Source organism: Eschscholzia californica, unplaced genomic scaffold (genome assembly GCF_041429995.1).
Source record: "Eschscholzia californica isolate CP2 unplaced genomic scaffold, dmEscCali1.0.p SCAF_3, whole genome shotgun sequence".
Lineage (NCBI taxonomy): Eukaryota > Viridiplantae > Streptophyta > Magnoliopsida > Ranunculales > Papaveraceae > Eschscholzia > Eschscholzia californica.
In genome coordinates, this window is record NW_028238420.1 from 14,603,966 (window position 1) to 14,624,338 (window position 20,373).

Here is a 20,373-nt window from a genome sequence, read left to right on the forward strand (position 1 = left end):
AGACATGGATTCCATTTCGGATTTCATGGCTCCCAGCCATTTTTCGGAGTCTGGGCTCGTCATAGCTTCTGTGTAGGTGCTGGGTTCATTATCCTCTACCAACAACAACTCTTGTCGTTGAGATAACTCAATCAGCCTTGCGGACCTACGCGGGGCTTGAACAACAGGTGAGACACTCTCAACTCCTTGAGGGTTCTCCTGCAAATCACATTCGCTCTGTGCGGGAGGATCTCCGAGATCTACCATCTCATCCTCTCTTTCCTTTTCTATCGGCTCATAATAGTTAGGAATCGCGACTTCTGACATCGGTACTACGGTGTCAGTTTGTTACTCAGATCGAACCTCTTCGATCTCTATATTTCTCCCACTTGTCTTCTTGGAAAGGAACTCCTTTTCAAGGAAGACACCATCACGAGCAACAAACACTTTGTTCTCTGATGGGTTGTAGAAGTAATACCCCTTTGTCTCTTTCGGATAACCGACGAAGAGACACTTGTCTGATCTTGGTGCTAGTTTATCTCCTTGTAAACGCTTTACATAAACATCGCAACCCCAGACTTTGAGAAAAGACAACTTTGGAACCTTTCCAGTCCATATCTCATATGACGTCTTTTCTACAGCTTTTGACGGAGCTCGGTTAAGTGTGAAAGCAGCCGTTTCTAGAGCATACCCCCAGAAAGTGTTAGGAAGATCGGCTAAGTTCATCATCGATCAAACCATGTCCATCAATGTTCGATTTCTCCTCTCGGACACACCGTTCATCTGAGGTGTTCCTGGAGGAGTGAGTTGTGAAACTATTCCACAACTCCGAAGATGATCCTCAAACTCTTGACTCAAATATTCACCACCTCGATCCGATCGAATGGCTTTTATTTTCTTGCCAAGCTGATTCTCTACTTCATTCTGGAATTGTTTGAACACTTCAAACGATTCCGACTTATGCCTCATTAGATATACGTAACCATATCTAGTGAAGTCATCTGTGAATGTTATGAAGTAGTCATAGTTACCTCTCGCAAGTGTACTCATAGGTCCGCATACATCTGTATGTATCAGTCCTAAAGGTTCACTCACCCGATCTCCTTTCCCCTTGAAGGACGATCTTGTCATCTTGCCCACTAAGCATGGCTCACATGTATCGTACGATTCCAAATCACACGACCCCAGAAGTCCATCTGAATGAAGCTTCTGCATGCGTTTCATGTTAATGTGACCCAAACGACAATGCTAGAGATAACTTTGGTTAGAATCATGAGTACGAAGCCGTTTTGTGTCTATGTTCAGGATTTCGTCTTCTATGTTCACAACATAAAGACCATTACGCAGCTTAGCACTGGTATAGAACATCTCACCTTTGTATAAAGAACAACTCTTGTCCTTTATTATAGCGTGATATCCCTCTTTGTCTAACACCGACGCAGAGATGATGTTCCTTGATATAGTGGGTACATAATAGCAATTACGTAGCACTAATATCAATCCAGTCTCTAAACTGAGCTCGAAAGTTCCTACAGCCACAGCAGCAACTCTTGCCTTATTTGCGACTCGTAGAACCATCTCACTCTTTGTCATATACCTGACCTCCTTGAGCTCATCTAATTCTGAAATTATATGTGCTCCACATCCGGTATCATATACCCATGAGGGAGAGTCAGCCATATCTGCCAAATTGACCTCTATAACATAGGCACCGACTTCCACTTCCCTTTCTTGTAGCTCTATTACGCTTTCTTTCTTTGAAGCATCGAGAACTCTTCTCTGATCTTCCTCCCAATCTAGAAAGTCGTATAGATCTCTATCTAAACGTGAACTAATACTATTTTCCATCTCTACTCTACAGAAACAAAATAAGGATTTTGCTAAGTACTACATTCAATGTTTATGCTAAAACACTTTTTGCCATATTATTCAATGAAAACCCGTCCCCCTATGAATAATACGATTCCAAGATCCCATTCCTGTGAAGCTAAGCGTACTTTGGCACTGCCCTTAACTTCACCCTCCTGGGTAAGTAACTCCTTACTGATCATATCTCATATGACTCTTGGTTGATGAATAACACTTATGTGTTAAATTCATCCTTTTGCCTCGAAGTCCAAAACCCTTTTGCTGACTCGTTGAGAATAACCATTTAGACATGTAGACCTCTTCATAGGTCTACCCGTATTGTCCCGAGGTAAAAGATGGCACCCTGCTTTGGCATGACCCACCATCGATGAACAAGGGCGCAACAGGTGTCTTAATCTGGGTAGGCATTACTCAAAATTCTTTTTGGGGACTCTTACGTTTTTGTTTGCATGCATTACTGTGAACTCTAACATAATCATACACCACACAAAACGTAAATAAGTAAATGCGCGCGAGAAAATAAATCAAGCAGACATGATCCTAGTATGGCCCCTAACCTAAAAGATCTAATCTTCTTAGGTTCTTTGCTTGTTTAGCCTCCGTTCGCCTGGATCTCCATCCTCGAACATCCATTGAATTCTCCCACTCGAACCACGATCTCATCCTTTGGCTCTTCAATGGACTCAATTGTACCCTTAACTCTAATTACAAGACTCAACGATTCGCAGATCGTATAAAACTTGAAATTAAATTAATTACATCGGGCACCCATCCGTGCTTAAAAACAAGATAGAACAATTCTATGGCCATACTAGAACCCGCATTCACATCCATACATACATAATAATATGACATTCATAAAACACCCAAGTATGTATGAGATTCGCTTCCTTAGGTCGAATCTAGGTTTGCTGTGTTCTAGATAGCTTTTCGGGAGATACTACCGACATCTCTATGTCTAACGTGCCTTAAGTCTAACTAATGGCTCGTTTGGTTTTATCCTAAAAGATTTTGAAATCGTTTTGGAAAAACTCCGATTCAGGCTTTGGTTGGCCCGGGTCGCTTTCGGAAAAAAATATGGTTAAAGTCGGAAGAAGAAAACAGAAACCTCCCACTTAAGTCAAAGCCCAAAAGACCCGAGTCTAACTCCAAAGACTTAAGTCAAACTTGGTCAAGGGACCCTTTGACTAGACCCAGTCAAGTCTCGGTCAAGGTCCGAACCAAGGTCGAACCCGGATTGGCACGTTCCAGACCGTGCCAAGTCCCTCGGGTGGACGCGTCCTGGCCCTAGGCCAGACGCTTCCTAGCCCCGCAGACGCGTCCTAGACGCTCTGCCCAAGCCTATGCTTCTCGGACTCCCAGTCCGAGACAGCTTCTGGTCTCACCAGACGCGTCCCAGACGCGTTCTGGAAGGTCTAGTCCTGGTCGCGTCCGGATTCTCAATCTGAGACGCGTCCGGACTTCTCTGTGGTCGCGTCTGGAAGACGCGGCCTCAGGTGCCAGACGCTGATCCTTCGGGATCCCTGTCCGAGACGCTCTCGGACTCCCAGTCCGAGACGCTCTCGGACGCGTCTTTCTGTCCGAGAAAAGCTCGGACACGTCCTTATCCGAGACGCTCTCGGATTCCCAGTCCGGGAAGGACTGGGACGCGTCCTGAGCGTCCGCGACTGGCCAGACGTGTCCTGGGACGCGTCCTGGTCAGTCCGGCTCCTGGACAGCACCATCTTTTCTTCCAATTTTCAAAATTTTCCAACTTTTTGCTGCTGTTTTGATGAATCTTCATCCAAAACTCAGCAATTTGAAAACTCTTTTCAAAAAACCATCATCTTTAAAATTTTCATTTGAAAACTCTTTTCAAAAACACCAAATTTTAAAGTCCTCCCATTGAAACTCTTTCAATTTTCTATCCGATTAAGTCTAAATCTAATTTAAACTAATCAATTTCATGTCTAAATCCCTATTTAAACATAAAATCATCTAATCAATCAAGCTCGAATCTAATTCGACTAGTCAGAGATAGTTTCATGCAACCGGCTCGTGATGCCACTGTAGGGTTTTGTGTATCCTATACACTAACTAGTGTTGTAAGCGGAATCTCAAACATCTCATGTTTAACACTAGATTGCCCAGGATCGTTATGCATAAACTAATCAATGAACTAGAGAGGGATAAATACCTTAACGCGTTTTTCCCTCGAACCATTCCAATCGCATGCAAAGATCAAGAGCTTCAACTGTAGCTCCTCTACTTGAGACACCGAGTGAATAGACTTGATCTCCCTTCCTTTCAGACTGCTAGGACTTACTAGAAGGTTGAGAAGAACTCTTCTTCTTGACTAGATTGATAGAACGGGAGCTTTTCTCTATATTCATCTCTCTCCAATAGCTTTATATTCAGAGAGAGAGAGAGAGAGCTGTATATTTTTCTCTAACACCTTTTCAGTTCTCAACTGACCCAATATATAGACAAACCCTAATTAGAATCTCATTCAGATTAGGTTTTCTATTTTCTGGGTCACAGAAAAGATAATTACCAAAATACCCTTTTGATAATCCCCTTAAGTGTGGCCGGCCAGGGCAGCCCACCATGGGCCTTATGTGGACGGCCCACTTACTCTGGTCGGCCATCTCATGGCCGGCCCAAAGAGCCTTCCTTCTATCTTGTCCCGAATCTCCATTCGGACCCTTTCGGCCTTTCCAGTTGAATCCCATCCAACTTTAGCCAGTTCCCGTCTAGTCAATTCTCTCCGATCAAGCTACCACTCTTATGTGTAACCCGTTGTAGGATCCGGTCTATGTTAGCTGCGAATCAACTCCTTGATCCGCCGATCGTAGTTGGCTTCTAGCAAAGCATTACGACCCCTAATTGGACCGGACTGGATGATCTTTACGTGTGGTCATCGTTATCCTAACTGACAAATTGATCGCATTGCCACCTTGTTCGAAGGATACTCCTTCGGAAGGACATCTCCTTCAGACCGAACAGATAAATCTTTCATTTATCACATCTTGCTTTCCATATCTGCCAAAGAGTGTGAGCAAAAAGACCACTAATTTGTTCATCAAGTGCTTTCCAGGATATAATCTAGTCCAGAAGGTTAGTAATCTTGATAGAAATGATATTAAAATGGAACCAAATCACCTTTGCCAAGTCGCAATATAGAAGGATATGTATCATAGTTTCGTTTTCCTGACAAAATTCACAGTTAAATTTATGGCCCACATACTTGCCAATTTTCTCTCTTACCGGTAGGCTGTTAGTACAACATTTACAGAGGAATAGTTTGATTTTAGGCTGTATATGCATATCCCATATGAAGGCCCATTCCTTTTGTTCAATAGGATAGTGTTCAGTACGAAGATAGTAGTACATTGATTTAATAGAGAATTTACCTGATTTTGTAAGTGACCATTTTGGTATATCCTCCATCTGTTCCTGTAAATTAATGCTCAAAATAGAATTGCAGATATCACTGGTAAAACATTGAGTTAAAATCGTCAAGTTCCACGTATTATTACTAATCAGCTGAGAAACTACAGTGAGAGTACTATTAGTGGGATTACTAATGGGAGGTGGGTAATTAGGGATCCAGTAATCATGCCAGATACTAATCTTCGTACCTTTGTTAATATCCCAAAAGGTAAGTTTGGTCACTTTATCAATCTGTTTGGAGAGGGATTTCCAGAGCCACGAGTGGTGATTTTTTGCAGATTTAGGTTGATGCTCCTTGGTGAAGTACTTAGCTTTGAGAATCTCCGCCCACGGGGAGCCAGGATCTTTAAGAAGACGCCAGACCAGTTTACTAAGAAAGGCTTGGTTGTCCAGGTATGGGAAACGAAAACCTAGACCTCCAAGCTTTTTAGGGAGGTAGATAGCCGACCAGTTAATCGTATGAATGGAACGGGTTTTTCCCCACCAGAAAGCTCTTTGAAGAACTTCGATGCGATTGCTTATACCTTTTGGGATGGCAAAGCATTGCATTTGGTATCGGGGAACGGCCGCTGCTATTGTGTTGGTAACAACAGAGCGGCCAGCTGGAGAGAGGAGGGAAGAATGCCATTTAGAAAGTTTATTCTGGATTTGAGTAGTAAGGGACGAAAAATCTTTTCTTTTATTTGCACCAATGAAAAGATGAGCGCCAAGGTACTTATCGAGATTTGAGGACTGATGCACTTTAAAGTTACGAATAATCATACGTTTGAATTTCGGGTGGGTGTTTTTAGAAAAGAAGATCGTAGACTTATTGAAGTTAATCATCTGCCCAGACGCCTGACAAAAAATATCAAGAATGTGTTGAAGCGAGGAGATATTGACCAGAGAATTATGCCCAAAGATAATACAGTCGTCTGCAAAGAGAAGATGCTTGAGGTTTATGTTGGTGCCTGGGATAGGAAAGCCCTGAAAAGGCATGTTTAGTCTATTGGTTTCTAGAAGGCGACTCAAGCCTTCCATAGCAATTGTAAACAAGAAAGGAGAGAGGGGATCCCCTTGCCTAATCCCTCTACTGACGTTAAAGGTAGGACCCGGACGACCATTAATAAGGACGGCCATGGTCGAAGTCGAGAGGCAAGTGTGAATAAGACTGATCCACTTAGAGTCAAAGCCCATCCGCCTCATGATAGTAGTAAGGAATGTCCACTCAACACGGTCGAAAGCTTTAGACATATCAAGTTTGAGAGCAAAAAAACTTTTCGAACCCTTGCAGAGTTTGAAAGAGTGAACCACTTCTTGGCTAATGATAATGTTGTCCGAGATCTGTCTACCTGGAACATAAGCCGCTTGAAACGGGGAGATGATATTAGGAAGAACCAGTTTGAGGCGGTTAGCCAGAATCTTAGTAATGATTTTATAGGTGGTATTCAGAAGACTGATGGGTCGATAGTCCGCCGTTGATTGAGGGGTTTTGGTTTTGGGAATAAGGCAGATGTGAGTGTGATTGACTTGCTCAGGTAGGTGATTATGAAGAAAAAACTCAGAGACTAGCGTGATGATATCTGGTTTCACAGTATTCCAGTTAGACTGGTAAAAAAACTGAGGGAAACCATCAGCGCCTGGAGCTGAATCGGATTTAAGAGACTTGACGGAGTTATAAATTTCCGTCTCAGTAGGAACACAAGTGAGGACAAAATTTTGGTTATCAGTAACCTGATCAGTAAAAAGATCTAGAAGCTCATGAGAGAAACTAGGGTCAACAGTAGTGGAGATGTTACGCAGATTGGCAGAGAAGATGTTGGCTATATCAGAGGCCTCCTGGATCCAACAGCCATTGTTATCCTTGATGGCCGTAATACGGTTCTTTCTATTGCGATTAATGGCTTTAGCATGGAAGAACTTAGTATTTTGGTCACCTAGCTGGATTTGATCATTTCTGAATATCTCAAAGGTTGAGAATGTTCCAAATTGTTGTTCTTAAACCCTTAAGGTCAAAATAGTTTATCTTACAAGCTCAGAAGATTAAACTCTTACTAATAAAAGATAAAAGACCTGCGCAGAGACGGAAACCAACTCTAAATTTGGACTTGTAACCAAAATAAATCATGGAATCCACAACTCATCAAGTTTTGGAACTTGATAATTTGTCAATAGAGTAAAACCCAATCGACAAAAACATTAGTTTTCCAGAGAAGAAAACTGAGAAGGATGGAAACACTGAAGTTTCCCAAAACTAGACAAAGAAGAAAAGGTTCATACCAAGAGACAATGAACGAGATCCTTTTCGGTCTAATTTTGTCCACGCTGACATAGTAAAGTAAAAAATCATCCTTTTTAATGAGATTATGGAAGCAAGATGTTAACGACTTTAGGTGTTAAAACACACATGCTTCGAGAATCCGTCGATGGATTGAAGCGGACAAGAGTTGGAATCTTCGGTTCACACGAGGTAATCAAAGATGTTTGATTCCTGAAGAATGAAGAGAATCTTGAACCTCGTGATTTCAAGAAGTTAAGTGGGACTAACAGGCTTTATAGGTCTGGTATGCAGAGTACATACCAGAAATTGAGAACAACATAACGATGTTGAAACTAGTTAAGAACTGACTCAATAAAGGACCACATGCAAAAGGATGAAATGCTTTTGGACATCAAAGATCTAAAAGCATACATCTAGAGGATGATAGGATAATGTTAAGAAACTTGGTACGCTAAAATTCTTAAAATCCGAACACGAAAAACTCTGTAAGAGAAATTCGACCCGAAACTCATGACAAAGAGCAAAGCAAGACTCAGAGTCTAATAGGCACTGATGAGCAAGCACACATGAGAAAGATATTTATGCCCGAAACATAAAATCGGTCGTGTAGGATATGATTAGCATTAAGACATCTCAAACAATGAAAAGTAAATGAGACGTCGACATCCGAGTTCAGAAGAGATAGTCTGAACCGCTAATTAAGAACATCCTAAAAGGCTGTAAGACAAAGTAGTATAAAAGTTGAACAAGTCACACACTGCAAACTTCCAAACATGGAAGGAAAGTAGGCCTGAAAGTGTTTCAAGCCGGGAACTGTTGCAGACTCTACAAACGAAATAATGAAATTAAAGCCTTAATACTAGAAAGAGGTTACTAGAAATTATCAAAATTGATTGGTAATTAGCAAAGATTGACTGAGGTATATCCATAGTCAACTAGACTGTCACCTAAGACAAAGTATGAGAGTCATACATAAGCCTAAGGCATAAGGTATATTTGAGAATAACCTTGACTGTGTAAATTGAGTGGGTAAAAGGAGTTTTACGGAAGAGACTCAGATTTACAAACTCGCGTTATCGGAAATAAATTAGTTATTTCGTCGTCGTCTAAATTTGGTTTAGTATTTAAGCAACAATCCAAGGATAATGAAACATTCCAAATAGGTTTGTCAGATACGTGACCTAATGAATGAAACCCTATTAAGTCAACTTGGAATATTTCATTATCATCTCCCTAGTCCAGGTCATTGCATGGACAACAATGACTAACGAAGACTAGCACGTTAAGTCGATGAGATAGTGTTGTTTTATGGTCTATAGGAATAGTGTATTTAACTCGACTGTGTGGGTGTATTATTAGGAATATACACTGGATAGCCCACAAATAAGAAGTACATCAATCGCGATGAACGTCAAACGCTTCTCACTGACAAGATTGGAGAGATTCCTCAGAACATGAGTGCTTCACTCATCTTATGTAAGGAATATCTGACTTTGGGTCCGCCAAATGTCGCATTATAAAAGGAGGTTATAAAAGCGAATACTGGGAAAGACAAGATAGACACGAAGCAGAGTGGGAGTACAAGAATGGATTGTGTCGTCCTAATTAAATTAAGAAAAAGTATCTCAGGGCCACTTGATGAGTAGCAACTGAAAATGCATGGCTGCGCTCAAATGGATTAAAAGTTAGGGTCCGTTTGATACATGAGAAAGAAAATGGCTCTTTTCTGATAGGAAAGAAAGTGACTTTCTTTCTCATGTGAAATTCATATTCTAATGTTTGATTGGTTGTGGGAAAATCTAGGGTGCCTTTAAAAATTCAATCCACCTCCCTTTAATTTCGTGTATTTCCCCCAAAATGGCCCAAATAATTGTTTTCCCCAACACCCTAACTCCCAAATCATATTAACAGAGAGGGAGAGAGACAGGGTTCTAAAAAAAAGTGGAGAGGGAGATTAGGGTTTCCATCTATTAAATTTTCAAAGACACATTTTATCACCTTCATGGCTGTATCTATTAAATTGATAAACCCTAAAAGCATTAGCTTCTTCAACAAAGCTATAAAAAAACCCTAAAAATTTAGGTTTTTCATCAGTCAAATTTGAAAAAGAAGTACAGAAATGTTTCCATCTATTTACATAATAACAAGAAAAGATTTCATGGTTCATCAGTATCATTCATCATCCATTAATTGCTTTGACTCTTCATAAAACTAAAGTACCTACAGATTAAAGATGAAGCTTAAAGGAGAAGAAGATGAAGATTCAAGAACAACACCAAAAAGGAAAAGAAGAAGAAGAAGAAGAAATGTTGTTATTGTTGTTAATTCTTCATCATCTTCTTAAATTCTTCAAAATTAACACTACCATCACCATTAACATAACTAATCATTCTAGAACAATCACGAAGATCAATTTCATCATCTAGGGTTTAACCAATTTGGGGTTTTTTCCTGAGTCAAGAGAGAGAGTTAATAGATCAAAATCTCTAACCTTTCCATCAACTGTTGATGTAGTTTGAGAATAAGGTAAAAGAGGGATCTCAGAAATCTCTAACCTCTAAGCTTCCATCATCAACTGCGAAGATCCGTGAGATTAAGGTCAATGAAGGACATAAATCTGGATTTCTTGCTTGAGGAAGAAAGAGATGGAGTCAGAGAGTGAGAGTGAATGAGAGTTTCAGGCGAATAGAGAGACACGGGGAGGAGAGAGAGCGCAAAGTTGAGGTGGGTGAGAAAACGGTTTTACCACCTTTTGGGTGGTAAAATTTTTTAGCCTTTTTTCCCACCATATTTTACTACGAAAATCGACTTTCCCATCATTACTGCCCAAACAAACAGTGGAAAATCGATTTTCGTACAAAAATCGATTTTCCCGACCTGTTTTCCTATGTATCAAACGGACCCTTAATCATTTGTTTTTGACAGTTGTGTTTGGGATCAAGAAAGTCTGAAAGATGTGACGTATCAGACGGGATAGAAATTGACACGAGAATCGAGCATTGCACTTGTTCTAAGTACAAGTGCGAGACTAAAGAAGATGTCCTTCGACCAAAGATGCAAAGCGAGGAATTTGTTGGATAGGACAGTTGATGAAGAAGATCATCAAGTCCGAACGATTTAGGGATCGTAGTGTTTAACTAGAAACCGACTATGATCGTCGAATTACTAAGTAATTGACGGCTAACTTCAACCGGATCCTACTTCATGTTATACTAAAGAATGTCTTGATCAGGTGATATGACTAGAGGGTTGAGACATATATGTATGGGTAAGACCCATAAATATGTCCATAAGACCTAAAAGAAGTTTAGGCAAAGATAGTGCAAAAGGCCCAAAAGAAGGGTATTTGGGTTGGGCACCAAAAGACATGTTTTGGGGCCCATAAAGCGGTCGGCCAAATCTGCCCAAGAAGGACTTCATATGACCGGCCATGCTAGGGTAATAAAGAAATAGAAACTAGTTTCTATTTTTGAGTAAACCCTTAATCTTATTCAAAAGTGACTTTTAGGAAACCTGATTAGGGTTGGACTCTAACTTAGGGTTCTATATAATATCTCTTAGGACTTGAATAAGGTATAGAAGAATTCTCAAGGAGCTTTCTTACTCTGCAACATCAAGTAGAGAAAGAAAGTAAGATAATTCCCAAACTATCTATCTAGTCAAAAGAAGAAGTGTTCTTCATCAAACCACCATTGGAGTTCTAGCTAGCAACAAGGTGGGAGATCAAGTTGATCATTCGGGTGTCTTGAGTAGAGGAGCAACAATTGGAGCTTTTGGTCTTCACATTCGATTGGAAAGGTTCGAGGGAAAATTTAACGATTAAGGTAATCTCTAACTCTTATTTCATCATTAGCTTATGCATGAGATCCTGGGGGTACTAGTGTTAGACATGTTAGATGTTTGAGATCCTGGGGATGCATGCATTTTCTGATTGGCGAGTCTAAGCTTGCATATATCCCCTAGTTCTTGATTTTCCCTACTAATAAAAGAAGACAATTAGTAAAAAAAAAATGAATTTTTACTCCTCAAAGTTATTTTCTCAGTAACATTGTTTTTCATTTTGTTGTTAAATTACTAAACAACATTGTTGAGCCTAATATCGGTTAGCTACTTTAACCAAGTCAGGAAGTCAACAAATTGACAAAAAAAAAACCATCGCTAAACTCATCTGGAAGCGGATCCGACGGAATCCTACCACCTGAGCCCTGAAATGGGTAGTCGACATGAGTTTCCTAGGCGCCTTGAGTCCTGCTCTGGCATAGTGATAAGCCAAGAGGATATACCAGGTCAGCCATGGCAAGAGTTTTCACGTGGCTCTCAAACATATAGAAGTCTGAGGAAATCAACTCGACACCTTGAGCCCTGATCTAGTCAAAGTCTCGGAATAGAGAAATCAGTTGAGAAGAGCTCAATTATTCCAAGCTCTAGAATATCCTGCAAAGAGCTAAACGACGTTAGAACACACGAAAGCCCCACTTTTCATACACAAACCTTTACTTGTCAAAGGATTTGTCTGTGTGAGAAGATACACACTCATGGTATATTATCTTCCTAACGACCATTGACAAGTGACTTTCATCAAAGTCGGTGTCTTACCACCACATTAGCATAGCTGGGCATCAGGGCATATCAACCAATACTATACAGATATGCATATCGTTTCCCTAATATGGGACCGAAGGTTCTTTTGTTAACTCAGACTTTGAATTTATTTTCTCAAAGTGCAAAAATACCCTACTAACTTGAGCCTTAGAGTGATTTTTGAGTTTTTGCAGGTTTTGTTTCACCAATCTCAAAGTAAAGTTCATCATTTGACTGTGGATCTTTATCATGAAAAATATAACCGAGAATACCACTTTTCGACATCATCAAACACTTATTATGTTATGTTGGTGTTAGCTTACAAATTTTATATTGACAAACTTGGAAAAATATTTTAGGATTAAAATTTCTTTAAAAGGATCTACCAACAATCTATTTTTTTCTGTAAAACTTGTTAGATTCAATAGGTAACTACGTGGACTATCTCTTGCTCTTGAGAAGAATAAACATATTTTTCTCCTCTGTACTTTTTTTTTTCTTTGGTGGAGGAAAATTATTCTCATGAAATTCACTGACTTTGTTAATGTTGATTATCAGTTAGTCATTAGAGTCAAGAGAGACAAGAGACTGTAGAAGATAGATAAAACTAAACACAAATATCTTCATCGTGGTTTTCTTCCTTCTCCTCCTTAGTTAACTAGAAAAAGATATTGTACTCCGTTATAAAGACATCACACAAATTGAAGTAGTTGTATTTAGATATTTTTCCCTAATAGTTTTTCCCGACTGCTTTGGGATAACATGAAAAAATTTCGTGGTATAAAATTTAAAGAAAAAAATGTGTGTTTTATCAAATTTTCTAAGAAACACAACTTCTTCTTCTTCTTCATCTCCTCCAACGGTTGACCACCACCACCACCACCATTTCTCTCCCTATGCTAGCTCTTTGTTTTTCTTTATTCCTCAGTCTTTCTTCTTCTCTATCTCTTTTCTCTTTCTCACTATCTATGATAAATATGTCTTTTTTTTTAAATTAAACCAGAATTTTCATTCAAACATAGGAATCCAATCCAATACATTTTTCATGATTTCTACAACCCGGTACTTACAAAAGTAAATTACAACCTGAGATCTACAAAAGTAAATTACAACATGAAGCATAAAGGAGCACAACAATACAATGACAAGATAAAAAGACCTCACCGGTCACAAAATGAAAAGATTACGAAGATCATAAATAAGAAGACCCTAAAGGTCATAAAATTTTATTATACCTAGATATATCTAAAAATCTAACTAAAAAAATCTTGTGAATATAGAGTGGAGATAATTTTCGAACTGAAATTGGTCCAAAAAATATGAAATCATCCTGAAATCTCCAAGATAACCGACCGAATTCTTGATAATATCACCGCTCGCTTCACTTTTTGTTCTCTAGTGTCAATCTTATCACTTCATGAAGCCACACAACATCAGTGTCGGTTAATAGACCGAACTAGTGGAAGATAAGTCGAGAAAATTACAGAAATCATTAGAAAATACTCAATAACAGTTGATAATGGCAAATATGATGATTAAATGTCAAGAAAAGGAAGATGGATCTGCCTCCCGTATAGGGGCCCTATACGCTTAAAATTTTTTCCGTAAACAAAATGCTTCCGAGTGAAATCGAACCCTTGACTTCTTACAGATAATCTAAAGCCTTAACCATTAAGCTACAACTCAAAATGTTTTAAAGTAGTTCAGAATTTTATTATTGTTTGACAAACTGACATAAAAATCCAAACTATTAAGCCCTTCGCCATGTTGGGGCCCAAAGCGGCTGCTTTGGGCCCGGGCCGCCCTGCAACTTTCATCTTCTCTTCTCTGCATCAATACCTCTTTTCTCTACTCAAAAAACTCATACTTGGATAATAATAGATGTAAAACTAAGTAAACAAACGAAAATCAAAAACTTCTACTTAAATTGTAAATTGGTTTCAACAAAGGGAGGACCCTTCGCCGAAGAAAAACAAAGATCTTTTGGAAATTCTCTCTAGAAAACGGTTATGCAGGGGGGGAACCGGCCAAATCTCGTTGCTAAATCTCTCCTTTTTTTTCCTCATCTCTCTCCTCTTCCCCTTTCTTTCTATTCTCTTTCTTTTTTTTATTTGAATTTGTTAGCGGGAATAAAGGGCCCGAACCCGAACAAAGGAGACTAGAAAAAACTAGAGAAAAAACAATAATACATCAAAATGTCAATAGAGAAACAAATATACGAATAAACAATAAAGAATAGAGCAAATGTTGTCTTGCTAACTAGCTACGCCGAACTCTAATAACTCCTATTTTGTCGTCATCTACAATCTTTTGAAGGTCAGCAGGTAGATTATGTGGTAACATCTCGATATATCCCGATACTGGCTTCATTTTCGATAGGCAATATGTTGCTTGGTTGATTTATAGGTAAACATGTTGAATAGAGCATTCATCCATTTGCCTCCATAACTACCATAATTCTCGGACTACACGGATAAGTTGCTAGGGAGGCTTCTTTCCCTCATAAGACAAAATCGAAACAACAAGAGAGGAGTCTGTAGCGATCTTCACTCGTCTTTTACCAAATTTTGCCGCTAGCTTTAACCCTAGGCAAATTCCCTGCATCTCATGCATAATTACCGACCTCCTCTCTGACCATGTTGTTGCTGCTATTATAGGCTCACCACGTGAGGTTCTCAAGATCGCACCATAACCACCTGAGACATCATCAAATGCCCCATCAGTACTGATTAGAGTCTGATCCATACTAGGGCCTGCCCATTTACAAGTTTTCGATACTTTAGTTGATAGTGGTAAAGTCAGATTCCATCGTTCTAAGATCTGCTGAGCACTATCCAACCCATTCGGTTTACGTTTCCACGTCATTACCTTTGTCTTGATGTCGCTGACTATTTGTCTGAAAGGATTTGTTCTGTTTTTTCCTCCCTACGAAAGACTCGGTTATTGCGTTCGATCCAAATGTGATAGAAGAACCCGATAAATACCATGCTGCCGGGTCGTCCTGTAATGGAGTTGCCTTTGAAAGTGTAAAGTAGATGAAGAGTCCGATGAACACCTTTTTTTTTTCCAATGCTCTTATTCTCTTTCTCATTACCTCTGGTTAGTACGTATCTTTCCTTCTATATTTGCTTAATCTCTCTCTTTCTCAATTTTCACTGCTCGATAAGCAAACACTTTCCTGTGCCGAAACATTGAGGATATAGTGAGAGAGTCAATGCAATAGATGCGAGAGAAGCCGAGAGAGAAGATAATGAAATACTATGTGTTAAAAAGATAAGATTCACTGACAATTGCAGTTTGCCGCTCGACTCTTACTGGCGTGGAGAAGAAATGGTGGTAGCGTTTTAGGGGAAACAAAAAGCAATCCAAAATATTTGTACCCAATTTTGTTCTCCGACCTTTTTTTTTCTCCAAAACAGCGACCGATCGTTTTTGAGTGAATATAGAGGTTTTGTACACGAGCATATGAAAAGAAACTGTCAACCATTTTGATCCCTTACCATAATTCTTTCATTACTCGTGTCGGATAAACCGTTAACAGTTAGCTATAGCACATTGAAAAGAGAAAGCTTTGCGACTACCTGTAGTGAGATCATTAACAGAAATGTGTTGGGTAATATAAATAGACAGAAACCCAAATTTTCTGAAGAGATTTGCGGAAGAGCGACTGATTAGAGAGAGAAAGTGAATACGAAAGAGACTGTAATACGACATGGCCTCGTTACCGGAGGAGTCTCATCCACCGGAGGAAGTAAATGTTGGTGCTGGTGAACCTCGTCCTCCTGGAATGAATGCCGATGAGGTATAACTCCATCTTTTCTGGCTAGATTTCAAGTTTTTGGCTGTTCTTTCTTGTTCTTCTTGAATATTTTATTTCTTCGACTTCCGACTTTATATGATCTTCACTGATGCTCTGTTAAGAGCAAGTCCAACCCCAGCCTGTCTTAGGCCGAAAAAACCATTTTTTCACCTAAAATTATTGGCCTCAGCTCAGCCTCTAAAATTCAGCTCCAACCCCAGCCTCTCTTGAGGCCGAAAATTTGTTCATGTGGGAAACACGTGTGTGCACTTTTAGTTGGTGTGCGAAAAACGTGTGTGATTTTATGTATATATAAAATACGTGTTTGAACTATTTTTCGAAAAAAATTTATTCGGGGACCAACATTTGGTGGGATTTATTTTAATTACTAAAATATTTAAGTTTTTCTAGAATTTGAAAAAAAAATTCAAACTAATTAGAATTACAAAAATGCATTTTGATTTTGAAGTTTATTTTAATTTTTTAATTGTTTAATATTTTTTTTTTTTTTTTTTTAAAAAAGGGTAGATCTGGCCGTTGGATAAACCAACGGCCAGATCTGTCCCCCCAAGTGACCGTTGTCACTTGGGGTCGGTGTTCAGTCGCCCCTAATGTTAGGGGCGACTGAGCACCGAGCCCCAGCCTCCGCTCCAAGCGGCTGGGCTTGGAGCGGGGGGCTGAGGCCAATAATTTGAATTATTGGCCTCAGCCCGGCTGGGGTTGGACTTGCTCTAACTATTGCTATGTGTTTCACTTTTCTTTGATGTTCTTTTGGCTACTTATTGATTCTTGATAAGTTCTCTTTTAGGTTTTCTTGATCATTTTTATTGATTCTTTCTTGTTGCTTACATTTCAAGGGTTTTCTAATTTTTGTTCTTGAGGTTTACAATTGTATTTGACTATCTCTTTCTTCACAGTTATTGCAATTGATCTGCAAAGTGTAAGCATTCAAGGGTTTCTTGACAGAGTTTTAATATCTTCTATACCTCTAATTGTTAATTGCACCAGTTTAAGCTTTCGGTTTGGTCCTTTCGTTACAGGATATAAAACTAGAAGGCCCATTTGTCGAGGGGAGGAATTACATGGGTACAACAATTTTTGGAAATAACGGTGAACCCATCCAGGTTATACCATTGATATCTGTTTTTTCTTTACGTTTGAGTAGTAAAACTGAGGGTTTCTTACGTCCTCCCCGCAGACAATTACTTACGAGGCAATCAGTTTTCGGGGGTGTGGATCCTTTGGAAGTGTCTTTCAGGTATAGTTCTTGTAGTTTGAGGGATAGTCTGACAGTGTTGTCATGATCCACCACCTTCTCTGATATTTATTCTTCAATCAGGCGAGAATCGTAGAAACTGGAAATGATGCGTAAGATGAATCACCAAAATGTGGTATCCTTGAATCGCTGTTTCTATTCGATATCTATTAGAGATGAACTCTTTATCAATTTTGTCATGGAATATGTCCCCGCGACTTTGAATCGGGTACTGAATTTGTGCAAAACTGCGAATTGGAGGATGCCACTCATCTATGTGAAGCTTTTTATGTATCAGGTAGGTCGTGTTATCTACATAATTCATTTCTGTTGCAGTACTCGTTTAGTTTTGAGAAGTAAAAATGTTCTTCTTTTCCAGATTTTCAGGGGTCTAGCTTATATTCACAATGTCCATGGAGTTACTCACAGGGATCTGAAGACTCGCAATATTCTGGTAGGTGTTCATCTGACAATTTTGTTTTGAATAAAGGAGATACAGCCATTTCTTAATCTATAACGGACTCCGTTTTCCAGGTTAACCCTCTTACTCACCAAGTCAAACTTTGTGATTTTGGAAGTGCAACAATTCTGGTATGTTAATTCCGTTTTCTTAATCTATAAAGACTACATTGTTTGAGTTCAGTCCCAAGTGGTGGTCAATTGTTTAAAGTTTTTACTACATGGAGAGTTTATATACCTAATGCGGCGAGGCCGTAATTTAAGAGCATGGATGTTGTAGCTTGTAGTATAAGTTTCACTTTAGATACCTAAGGAGACTATTGCACGTGTTTAGTTCTTCCAGTTGTAAGTGATGACCACTTATATAGTTCTATTACTTGAGGAAAAACGTTGATTAAAAAAAATTAACTTAAGAAGTAATTGATATTAGGTCGGGGAAGAACCACACCAATCATACATTGGCTGTCGTCACGAGCGTGCTCCAGAACTTGTATTTGGTGCAACACAATATACATCATCTGTTGATATCTGGTCGGCTGGTTGTGTTCTTGGTGAGCTTCTTTTAGGCGAGGTGAGCACTTGTGAATATTTTACATCTTTAGCAGAATGATTTGAGTCTTTGGGTCTATTTGTGATAATCTTCTCTCAATTGCAAACTCTTAGCCTTTGTTTCCTGGAAATAATAGAGATCGGCGTTTTGAGATCATCAAGGTATAATACTGGTTTAAGTTGATTTGACTGCGAATTATATGATATGAAACTATTTATTGACCTTAATAGTTGTGCCCCTTCAGGTACTTGGTACGCCAACTCGCGAGGAAATACATCGTATGAATCCAAATTTGACAAATGTTAGATTTCCGCAGATCAAAGCACAACCTTGGCACAAGGTATACATTTCATACCTTTATATTTCTTTAATGTGTCCAACTCGAGTCCCTATTCAGATATCGTGATTCATTTTCTCGGTTTAGAGGCTTCCAACTTTCCACGAAGACAATTGGGTAAAATCACAGCTTTAGTGATTTTCACACAAGCATTTATCCCATTTGAAAGATAACCCCTAAAAGTTGATATGTCTAGTTCCAACTGGTAGATCACAGATAAGCCATAAATATCGGGACCATCTTTGAACTGAAGTAAGCAATGACTTTTGGAAGTTTTCTTATGCAGATTTTCCACAGTAGAATGCCTCAAGAAGCCATTGATCTTATTTCACAACTGCTTCAATATTCACCAAATCTTCGATGCACCGCGGTCAGCTTTACTTGTTCTATTCATGAACATTTTTTTGGCATTAGTTTTGATTGAAATCCATTTGCGAACTCTTTTTGCATTTCTGTCTGACAACCAATCTATTACTGCAGCTAGAAGCGTGTGCCCATCCATTCTTTGATGAGCTCCGGCAACCCAATGCAAGGTTACCACTTGGTCAACCTCTGCCTCAACTATTCAATTTTACACAAGAAGTATGCCCTCTGAACCTGCTGCATCTGTACTTATTGGCCTACTACTTTGAGCAATTGGATAAATTTGCGTCTTTAAACTTAGGATAAATTTGCATCTTTAAACTTAGGATTCTTCTTTTGAGCAATTGGATAAATTTGCATCTTTAAACTTATTGGCCTACTACAAGAAGTGTTGCCATTGGTTTTTGCTTTCTACCTAGTTTTATTGATCACCTTTTTTTATGTGCTGTCTTCTGATTGCTGCAGTTAACTGGAGCTTCCCCAGAGCTCATCAGCAAGCTGATACCCGAACATGTAAGAAGGCAGTCTGATCTGAATATCCAGCAAAACACTGGCGTGTAAATTGAGACAATGAACTAGTTTCCCCCACTCGTGGCGTTGAAAATCTTCATCAAGAGTCATATGGAATTTGGTGCTTTTGTACATTTATCTGTTCATAAAGATAATTAGGTCTCTCAGTTGTAATGATCAGAAAGCTGGGAGTATAGGAAGAGTTGGACAACAAGGGCAGGATTTTTTTTTTTCTCATTTCAGGATTTATCTGTTCATAAATGTAATTAGGTCTCAGTTCTAATGGTTTTTTTCCTATCCAAGTTTTGGTTCCAACCTCATATACCTGTATATTCGGATATCTTTGATGGAAGAAAGCAACTTCTTATATGTTTGTTTGTTAAAATTCTGATATTGTTTTTTAGCCATCTTCAATACCCAAGGTCTACCTTTAGTAAAGGGAGAAAATATGTCTCATTGTACAATGTGTATACTGCCAATAATTTCAAATTTCTGATTTAAAAAAACGAGCAAATGGTATGCATAAATATGCATCTATGCATAAATTTAGCATAGATGCATATTTATGCCCCTCTTTTAGTTGGAAATCAATAAAACATCATTTTTTTGCACTTAAAGGTACGAAATAACTCTATTGTTATTGCTTTTCTATCTCTTTTTCTTCGATCTCGACCATCGTCGATGTTTTGCCGACAAATGTTTATTTCTCGTGCCTATTGTTTTTTATGTTATATCAATCTTTTTTCTACTTTAACAACAACATTTATCTAACAGTTAAAATTAATAAACCACAACTATTCGACAAATAAATATAGTAAAATTCTAAGCAAAAATTTTAACTTCTCAATTATTCTTTGTTTGAGGTTAAAATACATGTTTTTAGCAAGTTTATGATGAAACCTCTTAGTCTTTGTTGTTTTTTCTATTAATTATAACTCGTATACATTTAAAGAATGCAAATGCAAATTGAAACGATAAA

The 20,373-nt window shown here is 38.8% G+C and overlaps 1 protein-coding gene across 2 annotated transcripts; it reads left to right on the top strand.

The window, feature by feature from the left end:
• Window positions 1-15,619: 15,619 nt before the first annotated feature.
• LOC147548607 (shaggy-related protein kinase iota-like) lies at window positions 15,620-19,763 on the top strand. Of its 2 annotated transcripts, XM_086666766.1 has the most exons (12): window positions 15,769-15,923; window positions 16,961-17,044; window positions 17,119-17,178; window positions 17,260-17,473; window positions 17,555-17,629; window positions 17,710-17,766; window positions 18,065-18,205; window positions 18,298-18,345; window positions 18,429-18,524; window positions 18,808-18,891; window positions 19,002-19,103; window positions 19,350-19,763. In XM_086666766.1, exons 4-12 carry the CDS (start codon window positions 17,282-17,284, stop codon window positions 19,443-19,445), a joined length of 891 nt encoding a protein of 296 aa, XP_086522892.1. In that variant the 5' UTR covers window positions 15,769-15,923; window positions 16,961-17,044; window positions 17,119-17,178; window positions 17,260-17,281; the 3' UTR covers window positions 19,446-19,763. The 2 variants fall into 2 exon arrangements, with proteins under 2 accessions (XP_086522893.1, XP_086522892.1); XM_086666767.1 differs by having other exon boundaries at window positions 15,620-15,923; window positions 17,119-17,473.
• The last annotated feature ends 610 nt before the right edge of the window (window positions 19,764-20,373 follow it).

Coding starts and splice junctions, on each gene's coding strand:
- LOC147548607 (XM_086666767.1), top strand. CDS start 17,282: ATGATGCGTAAGATGAATCACCAAAATGTGGTATCCTTGAATCGCTGT. Junction 17,630..17,709: donor TGAAGACTCGCAATATTCTG/GTAGGTGTTCAT, acceptor TCCGTTTTCCAG/GTTAACCCTCTTACTCACCA. Junction 18,206..18,297: donor GTGAGCTTCTTTTAGGCGAG/GTGAGCACTTGT, acceptor GCAAACTCTTAG/CCTTTGTTTCCTGGAAATAA.